A 10,638-nucleotide genomic window follows, 5' to 3' on the forward strand; every position below is an offset into this window, starting at 1 on the left:
CAAAGCTTGTTTCAGTGTTTTGATATACATGTGACAATCACATGGACTTGCTTGGGCTAACTCAGCCGCACCCCCTGAACACATGGCCTCTGCCACCAAGTAGGACAAAGGCAGTAGAAGAGCACCATCTGAAAATACCCCTCTACACAGATTCACAGACTTATCCTGAAGGAGAGAGGACAACTACCATCACTCCAACACTGAACTGGTCTCAACTGCCTCCTGGGTCCCCTCATCCTTACCTTTCTCTTATGGTCCGCTCTCCTCTCCTGTCAGATATCTTCTTCTCCAGCCCTTTATCCTTCCTAGCTGCCTGGCTTCACCTATCACCTTCCCCCCCCCCACCCCACCCCACTTTGTATTCTGGCATCTTTCCCTTCCTTTTCAGTCCTAAAGAAGGATCTTAGCCTGGAACGTGTACCGTTAATTCTTTTCCATAGATGCTACCTGGCCTGCTGAGTTCCTTCAGAATTTAGTGTGCTGCTTTGGATTTCCAGTATCTTCAGGCTTTCTCGTGTTTATCTCTGTCAAGGACTCTTCTTCTCGTGTTCTCGATATTTATTTGATATTGTTGCTTTTATTAATAATATTATCTATATATTTGTGTTGGCACAGGTTTTTTTGCACATTGTTGTCCGCCCTGTTGGGTGTAGTCTTTCATTGATTCTGTTGTGTGTCTTGTCTTTACTGTGAATGCTTGCAAGACAATGAATTTCAGGGTTGCGTACCGTGACAAATACGTACAATACATTGATAATAAATTGAGTTTGAACTTTGAACTTCCTCCTTAACATTATTAAGGAGTACTTCTGCCAAAAGAACTGTGACAGAACTTTATCGATTAGGCTGGGCATTAAATATTGTCCTTGACCATGGCACCCACATCTTATACATAATTGTGATAGCTTCCTTATTTGTCTGGAGTCAGAATCCTGGGCATGTGTCAGGAAACTACTGAGGGGTAAATCACAGTAGGAGGCTTGAACACCTGATTGAATCCTATCGTGATGACATGACATTCATTGTTGACCACGTTAAGTATGTGGGTTGTGACCAAAAGAAACAAAAGCTGGAGTTGCTTCCATGCAAGGGTATTTACTAGGTCTGTCAAATATCAAACTTACAAAACTTAATGAAAATAGTGAAAAGAAAAATGTCAATATATACAGAAAGAAATCTACCAAAAAAAGACAATAATAGCTCCAAAGAACTCCATTTTTGTGCAGTGTGAACTCCTGGCAGCTCCAATCAATCTCTCTCTCTCTCTCTCTCTCTCTCTCTCTCTCTCTCTCTCTCTCTCTCTCTCTCTCTCTCTCTCTCTCTCTCTCTCTCTCTCTCTCTCTCTCCCTCCCTCCCTCCCTCCCTCCCTCCCTCCCTCCCTCTCCCTCACCGCCCCTCGCTCCCTCTCCTTCCCCCTCTCCCTCTCTCCCTCTGTTTTATAGGCACCAGGACATACCATCTGTAATTCCTACAAAGTTAATTTAAGGCTACACGTCATTTAGAATATGATGCACCCCACAATGTAGTTATAGTTATACTACAAAATAAACAGAAGTATCTACCTTAAATACAGTATACAAACAACATATACACACCTACAGATCCGTATTACTAAAGAAATGAAATATTCCACCCTATATGATGGGGAAGGTACCATGTGAGGAGTGTGTTTACTGAGCAATTCTCTTATCTGTTATCCTGTGTGCCCATTGAGTAAGATTACTAATCCCAGCCAAATTTCTTGAAGCTGAACCCAAAAAGTTGCTGATTTAAAATAAAAATGGGAAATGCTGGTTCTGAAATGTGGTGTTTCTCTCTCTGCAGATACTGCCTGCCCTTCTGATTCTTTCCAGCACTTCTGTTTTTATTTGCAATGTCATAATCCATGGTACAGCATCACCAAAATGTCAATGCCCAAGTCTGAATTAGACGGCTTCATGAGAATTATCTTTAAGGAACTGTAACAAATCAGTCCTGCGGTGCAGCAGCAAGATGTGGAAAAAAAAAACAAAGACCTGAATCTGTATACATCTCTCGCGACAAAGTTCAAAGTAAATTTGTTGTCAGAGTACATATATGTCACCATATACAACTCTGAGATTCATTTTCTTGTGGACATACTCAATAAATCTAATAACCATAATTGAATCAATGAAAGAGGGCAGACAACCAGTGTGTAAAGCACAGCAAATTGGACAAATACAAAAAGGGAAAAATTACATCAGAGTAATAAATAAATAGCAATAAATATTGAGAACATGAGATGAAAAGTCCTTGAAAGTAAGTCCATAGGTTATGGGGACAGTTCAGTAGTGGGGCAAGTGAAGTTGAGGGAAGTTATCCTCTCTGGTTCAAGAGCCTGATGGTTGAGGGGTATTAACTGTTCCTGAACCTGGTGGTGTGGGTGCTGAGGCTCCTGTATCTTCTCCCTGATGGCAGCAGTGAGAAGACAGCATGACCTGGGTAGTGGGTGTCCCTGACCATGAATGCTGCTTTCCAGCAGCAGTGCTTCATGTAGGTGTACTCGATTGTGTTGATGGATTTACCCGTGATGGACTGGGCCAGATCCCCTACTTTTTTTTAGATTTGCCATTCAAGGACGTTGCTATTTCCTTGCCAGTCTGTGATGCAGCCAGTCAATATACTCTCCACCACAGACCTATAGAAGTTTCTCAAATTTTTAGATGTCATGCCGAATCTTCGTGAACTTCTAAGGAAGTCGAGGCTCTGCTATGCTTTCTGTTTGCATATTAAGAGCAAATATGCACGTAACTGCTCTTACGTGCTGGGCCCACGACAGGTCCTTGGAAATGAATCATCGAACCATCTAAAGTACATTAATATCAACTTAAGGATTAATGTTAATTAATTGATGAAAAGTATAGCTCTTGTTGGTATGTCATACCACCTTGTGACATTGACCAGATAATCTGTTTTTCTCATTATCAGTTCCTAAAAATGACCAAGTAAAATGCCCTTGCTCTTGTTTGCAGTATTGCCAGTGGATCATCTACATCCATCTGAGAAAGCTGATGTGACATCTAGTTCAGATCTCATCTGAAATGGAGCACCTCAGACAATATAGGGGCTCCCTCAATGCTGCACTGTAGTGCCATCTTGCATTGTATCCTCAAGTCTTTGAGGTGCTCATCATCTTATTGAATAATGGAGCAGGCCCAAAGGGCCACCTGGTCAACGGTACTCCACTTATATTTAAAAGTATCCTGCCCAACATTGAAATCACTGAAATCCATCTGAATGGATGTTTACACTTAATTTAATGTTTAAAAATATATATTTATTATAATTGATATAATATTTTATGTATTGCACTGTACTGCTGCCACAAAACAACAAATCTGATGACATTTATCAGTGGCAATACAATCTGATTCTGATACTGAGGGCTTGGGTATTAAATATCGCATCTGAACAACTGCTGTGGTGTACAGCCTCAAAATTCAGGAGTGGAAACTGAACGAAAGCCTTCAATATTGTGATGCTGTCTACAGACCGTGGTCCTCTCTAAGCTGAGAGGATGCGTGGCTGCGCAGTAACTGAAATCTTCCCGCACACATAGCCTTTGTTGCTGCACGGCTGGAGCGTTCCTCTATACAATGTTTTATTAAAGTGCCATGCAGTTTTCAGGTCATTTAAAAGTTTCCTGCTCAGAGCAATGGACGGTCCTCGCAGGATTAAAAAAATATATAGAAGGAACGTTGCTACTGGCCCATAACAGTAATACTCAAAGTTTAACTGGAGTTCTGAAAGACTCAATCTGGAGAGAATTGTTTTAATAATTGTATAGCCTTTGGTTTAATTCATTCTATTTTCTGAACTGTTTTTCTCATTGTTAGGTTTCACAGAGGGGATTATACAGTTGACGTCTGCATCAATGACTACCTCGACATCTACTGCCCCCACTACGACGATTCCATACCTGAGGAGAAGACAGAGAGCTACATCCTTTACATGGTGAATTTTGACGGCTACAGAAGCTGCGACCACAAGAACAATGGCTTCAAGCGCTGGGAGTGCAATAGGCCACGCACACCGAATGGTCCTCTGAAGTTCTCCGAGAAGTTCCAGCTCTTCACACCATTTTCCCTAGGCTTTGAATTTCGACCTGGAAACGAGTATTATTATATATGTGAGTGTATTCCCATATTATTTCACCTGACCCTCCACAATTTTTCAGATTTAAGTCAGCAGGGTAGTGGCGTTTGTAAACATGTGAGAAGGGCAAGTTATTGAAGTCAGAAACTCCTTCTAACATGCAGAAAGAGGTCAAAGCTTGGGCTGCTCCAGAGAAGGGTACTAGAAGCAAAATGTTCAAGCAATATAGAAGTGGCTGGAGAACTGAAACATTTCACCAAAGTGACATGAATACTCTTTGGCATCTGAGATCCTGTCCTTGAGATGTCTTGTTAACAAGCAGATCAGTGAATTGTTTTGAAGTCATCCTCTGATGCCGCTTGCCCAGTCTCGTTTACCCTGTCTGTGGAGACATTGAGATCCTTCTAAGATCATCAACCATCCAATGGTTCTTTAGCCGAGTGACTTGTCCTCAAGATGTGTGGCTACACATTGTGCTGTAAGGTGTTGGTCAGACCGTATTTGGAATATCATGAGCAGAAGGTATGTGCTTAGATTGGAGAGGGGGCAGAGAAGGTACCTGAGAATGATCCTAGGAATGAAAGTCCTAATGTATGAGGAGCATTTGATGGCTCTGGGCCTGTACTTACTGTATTTTAGAAGAATGAGGAGGGATTTAATTTAAACCGACTGGATATTGAAAGGCCGAGGTAGAGTAGGCATGGAAAGGATCCTTCCAATTGTGGAAGAGACTAGGATCGGAAGGCACACTCATGGAATAGAAGGAAGTCCCTTTAGAACAGAGATAAGGAGGAATTCCTTTAGCCAGAGGGTGGTAAATCTGTGAAAATCATTGCCACAGGCAGTTATTGTTGAGGCCAAGTCACTGGGTATATTTAAAGCAGAGGTTGATATGATATTGATTAGTAAGGATGTCAAAGATTACAGAGAGAAGGCAGGAGAATGGGTCTGAGAGGGAAAATAAATCAGCCATGATCAAAGAGTGGAGCTGATTTAATGGACTGAATGGCCTAATTTTACTCTTATGTCTTGTGTGTTTGTGTTAGTGGACATCCTAGGATCTAACATCTTCCTCATAGTTCAGCTTGTTGAGTAAGTGTATGGCTTTTGATGGGATGTGATGGTTACCCTGCCCCCAACTCTTCCCATTGTTTAAGTAGCCATTATAAAACCTCAGGACTTGCAGATAGAATGACCCTTTAAGCAGGGCCCAGAGGCTTCCCTCTGCCTCTAAAACTAAATCATAGAATGAGAGATGGGCTGAGTAGTGTTACAATTTGCTTAGAAATTCATTCCTCACAAGTCAAATTAAATATAGAAGCACAATAACCCTACTTGCAAAATTCACTTTTGTTGAAGTCAATAGAGAGAATTTTGGCACTGACTTGAACAGGAGTCGTTATGACATTCTTTATTTAGTGCTAATGGCTAGGGATACATTTCCAGTGGTTTTACTGATGCTATAGGGAATATTTCTATATGCAACACAAGAGTTTCTGCAGATTCTGGAAATCCAGAGCAACACACACACAAAATATTGGAGGGACTTGGCAACATATTTTCTATCCTTTGATTCTATAGAGCGCTGAAGGAACCGCTCGGTCGTTCAGAGTTCACCTGGAGCTTAGCAGGGCAGGGAGCGATGTTATTACAAATCAATGGCAAACACCTTGAGAATTAAAATATATAAAATGAGCGATTTACTATCTGAAAGCTTGATCAAATAAAAGCATTAACATAGTGTGAATCCATGTATTCTTCCAATTCTTTTAGATACACTGCTAATAATGGCTATTGATTTACCGCTCCTGCTTTATTGGTAATCCCAGAATGTCTTAAAAGCATTAATTTGAATGGATCTGAAACTAATGGAAACATTAAAAGGAAAATTTTAAGGGGTAATGATTTTACAGCGCCTGCGATCACCGATTAGGGTTTAATTCCCACTGTGTCTCTAAGGAGATTTTACGGACTCCCTGTAACCATAGGGGTTTCCTCACGCATTTCTAAGACACGTGGTTAGGGTAAAAGTTAATGAGTTGTGGGGATGCAGTGCTGAAATTTGCAGGCTGCTCCTAGCACAATCCTCACGAATTTGGTTTGGTGCGAAACAATCCATTTTTTACATGTTTCGACGTAAATGTGACAAAGCTAATTTTTTTCTGGGTTTTTTTTCAGTGCGTGCGGGTGGTGGGTGAAGAGAGTGAGGGTTGAACAGAGAGCTATGGGAATAATGAGTGGAGAAAATAGGGGAGGGAAGAAGGGAAGTTGAAGAGATGGACAGAAGAAGTGAGTATGAAGAGAGATGGGAAAAGCGCTTGCCTGGAGGAACAAAGTTAATCAGAGGAGAAATGGACCGATGAGGATGAAGAGGAGTAGTATTGTGAATGGACGATAACAAAAAGGGAAAAGATTGTGGTGTGGAAACACTTAGAGGGCTAGTTATAGGTCGAGGTGTTGGGTGACCATAATTCTTATTTCAGTCTCTATACCTCCAGTGAAACTTTGCTATTGGTTCATCCCTTACTTAAGTTGTAGGACGTTCATACAATTGGAATAATAAATCATTCCTGTTTAAAAGTTTTAAAAATTAACTATTTTAGTAAATTCTAAACTAAGTGCATTGACCTAGAAATTATGCATAGGTTTTGACCCACCATGCAGCTTTCTGACCTTTGACCCCACACTACACCAGCCTCATGACCTTGGTACCAACATCACACCGAAGCCAAGACCTTGATCTCCCCACCTGATGACCGATGGAGGTCTGAGTCCATTGACCTCACTCTCACCGTATTCCATACCCATGATCCTGTGGTTGTGATACATCCACATTACGGACTCCCTGTAACCATAGGGGTTTCCTCACGCATTTCTAAGACACGTGGTTAGGGTAGAAGTTAATGAGTTGTGGGGATGCAGTGGTTTCACAGGGTTGTGGTTGGAATTATCCCATGATAATTCTTGGCCATAATCCCAGGCCCCTCTACAGAAATTCGCCCCCATGCCCCTCCTACCCAATGAGAAATTTGGCTTCCAGCCATCCTGTCTCCTCCCTCCCCAATCTCAAAAGTGTCCAACTTATTTTTGCGGTTGGCCCCAGTTGACCAAACTGATAAATTAGTCTCCACTGCAGTGCTGACCTTTAGGGGCACTAGAATTTCTTGCCAATTTAACTTAGAGCAGCAAGCCAGGGAAATGATACGTTTCTGTTCTATACAGCAGTTATAACATGAAGTAGGAAGTCTATAAGATATAAATGAATGTAAATGCTCCCTAATTGAAGCACTTAACGTCATTCAGTGAAGTTTCCCACTTCATCTCTGTGGTGGCTTGATTGCCTAGAGGCAGCCCTGGTGTCTGTGCCTCTGTCTTTGTGGTTAATCAAACCCAGACACACACACACATTTTGCTTTAGATGTTGTCATTTATGCCATTAGCTGCAACAACTACGCTCAGTCAAAATTTTAACCATTGTCACAACACACAAAGAGGGCTGCCAATTAAAGCGAGCTGTCAGGGCCTTGACAAATAGGTACAACCGGAGCACAATACCACATCAAAATTTTATAACTGTAATCTTGCATTCACTTAATGTGTTGGTTTGAAAACAACCCAAGCCTTTGCGTTGTAGTTTTCAGGGTAAACCAATTGTAAAATACATTTCAAAGCATGGTTTACTGAAGTATTAATTCTTTAAATGTAGTTTGCACTGATTGAACAGATATAACAATAGGGTGAAAGAAATTGAGTACACTTTTCCCGTTTATTGAAAGGCACTGTGGAGCAACAGAAGTTCTTTTTGCTTGTATCCAAGCACAGCTGAGGGACGGAATTACTAGCTGAAATGTACACTCAGCAGCCACTATATTGGGTATGCCTGTGCACCTGCTCGTTAATGCAAATATCTAATCAACCAACAATGGCAGCAACTCAGTGCATAAAAGCACACAGGCATGGTCAAGTGGTTGAGTCGGCGCTCTGACCAAACATCAGAATGGGGGAGAAACGGGATCTAAGTGACTTTGACCATGGAATGGTTGTTGGTGCCAGATGATGTGGTTTGAGATCTCAGAAACTGCTGATCTCCTGGGGGAAAGCATCCAATGATGGCAGTTCCATGGGCGAAAATGCCTGGCTAATGAGAGAGGTCAGAGGAGAATGGCCGTTCAATCTGACAGGAAGGCAAAAGTAACTCAAATGGCCATGCGTTATAACAGTGGTATGTAAAACGTACAGCACATCAAACCTTGAAGTGGATGGGCTACAGCAGCAGAAAGCCATGACACACTCTCAGGGGACACTTTATTAAGTACAGGAGGTACCTAAAAAAGTGGCCACTGAATGTAGTGAGAGGTAGCTATGCTAAGCTGAGCTGTGATGCCCACCAGAGCAGCAGGCCCCTCCGTCACCTACATATTAGACTGATAGGTGAATGATGCAAGAAAGATTTTGCTGATTGGGACTGCAATCAACAACAAAGGCAGCACATTAGCAGGAGAGAAGGAGAGGGATGAAGGAATGTATGGGTTTCACACTGAGCCAAGCTGATCAGATGTTACTGTAGGGATGAGCTTACCTATATTGGAGCTGGGTCCCTCACAGTAGATTCAGAACTAGATTCATTTATTTTGTTGCGTGTACTTCGAAATGTGCAGTGAAATGCATTGTTTGCTTTCACAACCAACACAACCTGTGGGGTAGCTCGCAGTGTCACCACACATTCTGGCGCCAACACATCACACCTGCAGCGTTCAGCGGAAAAACAGCAACAAATCAATCGCACCAAAGCACTCCTTTTCCTCCCTCCTGTATATACATACACACACATACCCTCCTCATACATTTTAGATCCTGATGATTTTGATTCCACGTTCTTTGGAAGTCATGAATGAGACACAAAACTTGTTGCTTCTGGCTGCTTTTATTAAGTTCTACGTGAACAAATAAACAAGGAAAGTAAGGTAGCAGAGTGTAAGGAGGAAGATGAAGATAAAAAGATAGACAGAGAGACTGATCCAACATGATTTGGTCCTCATATCAGATTACCGATAACAGTAAATTTCAATCATAAACATGAAAATGCCTGCAGGTGCTGGAAATACGGAGGAACACACACACAAAGTGCTAAAGGAACTCAGCAGATCAGGCAGCATCTATGGAAATGAATAGATAGTCGCCCTTCTCCAGGACAGAGAAGGAAGGGGGAAGATGCCAGAATGTAAAGGTGGGGGGAGGGGAATGATTTTCTGTGTGTTGCTGTAAATTTCATTCAAATTCCATTGCTTGAATGAACCAATACAACAGCCCCTATTCAAGTAATGCGATACCCGCCACTGAAACTAAGTTGTTTCCAGAAAGATATGAAGGAAGTTGCAACCATTAAAAACACACTGAACTATTGTGTACTTTGAGGTAATTATGTAAAAAATACAAATAAGCTATAAGAAAGTTAAACTACAAGGAAAAGAACAATTTTACAGTTCAATCCAATACATGTCTTGGACATATCTGATTCTGGCTTCATTGAATATGTATGTTTACATCCTTACAGACTGCATTACTCTCAATCTCTTGGATTTGATCAGTCAGCCGGTGAGGTAGGTGGTTGGAGGGGGTCTGCTGATCTAGACAGTGTAAGACACTGTTCGTACCTCTGGTGAGCAAGTAAGCACCCACAAGCAATGATGCAGTAACTTTACAATAATTTGTTACAAGTTGAAAAAACACATTAAAATCCACGGAAGAATCCCCATTCTGCCCTCCACTTCCTCTATCTCCCACTGGGCAAATCTCACGAAGAAGCATTTATTGTCAGGGCTGATGTCTCCTGACGTGGAAATGCACTTCCACTGTCTGGACCTTTTAATCGAATCTTCATTCCCACCGCATGGACTTCATCAACCAAAACACTCTATGCTGTGCAGAGTTTTTGATTGAAGGTTCCACCTCACCATGTAGACTCTTTGACCCAAAGTTCAATCTAACTGTCTTGACCTTTTGATCTGGTATTCATTCTCCCACTGTGTGGAGCTCATGAACCACTGTTTGCCCTGTCAACCTCTCGATCCATTCTTTCGTCCACAGTGTAGACCTTTCAATTCAGTCTTCCCCTCTTCCTGGTCCAAAGACAGGCTTTTGAATACAAAAGGCTGAATTACATTAAAATTACAGGCTGATCTATTCCAGCATTTATGCTTTACATGAGCCTCTTCCTACTTCTTTTCATCCTATTAGCATGTCCTTTTCTTCCTTTCTCCCTTCACTGAGAATCAAACTTGCCTTTATTTTCTCCATGCCCTGACCAATTTTTATCCCTTCTTCTATAGCACAATAAAACTCCCATCATTATGATGCAGCTATTCGTAAAGCTGGCTTGGTGCAAGTTATTAGCCGACTGCGTGTATGACAACAGTCACAGAACTTTCTTTGTTGCAACACAATTTAGAGAGACACTGTGGCGTGCATTTTGCTCATTTTCAATATGGAATAATTTGAAGAGTGATGCCTGATGTCCCGTTA

General features: G+C 41.7%; 1 protein-coding gene across 2 annotated transcripts in view; it reads left to right on the forward strand.

The window, feature by feature from the left end:
* Positions 1–10,638, forward strand: part of LOC132406051 (ephrin-A5-like) — a 428,645-nt gene that overhangs the window by 366,209 nt on the left and 51,798 nt on the right. For both annotated transcript variants that reach the window (XM_059991231.1, XM_059991232.1), the window contains exon 2: positions 3,858–4,150. In XM_059991231.1, the coding sequence (XP_059847214.1) occupies positions 3,858–4,150 (293 nt within the window). The remainder of the gene's footprint in view (positions 1–3,857; positions 4,151–10,638) is intronic.

Source organism: Hypanus sabinus, chromosome 16 (assembly GCF_030144855.1).
Source record: "Hypanus sabinus isolate sHypSab1 chromosome 16, sHypSab1.hap1, whole genome shotgun sequence".
NCBI classification, from domain to species: domain Eukaryota; kingdom Metazoa; phylum Chordata; class Chondrichthyes; order Myliobatiformes; family Dasyatidae; genus Hypanus; species Hypanus sabinus.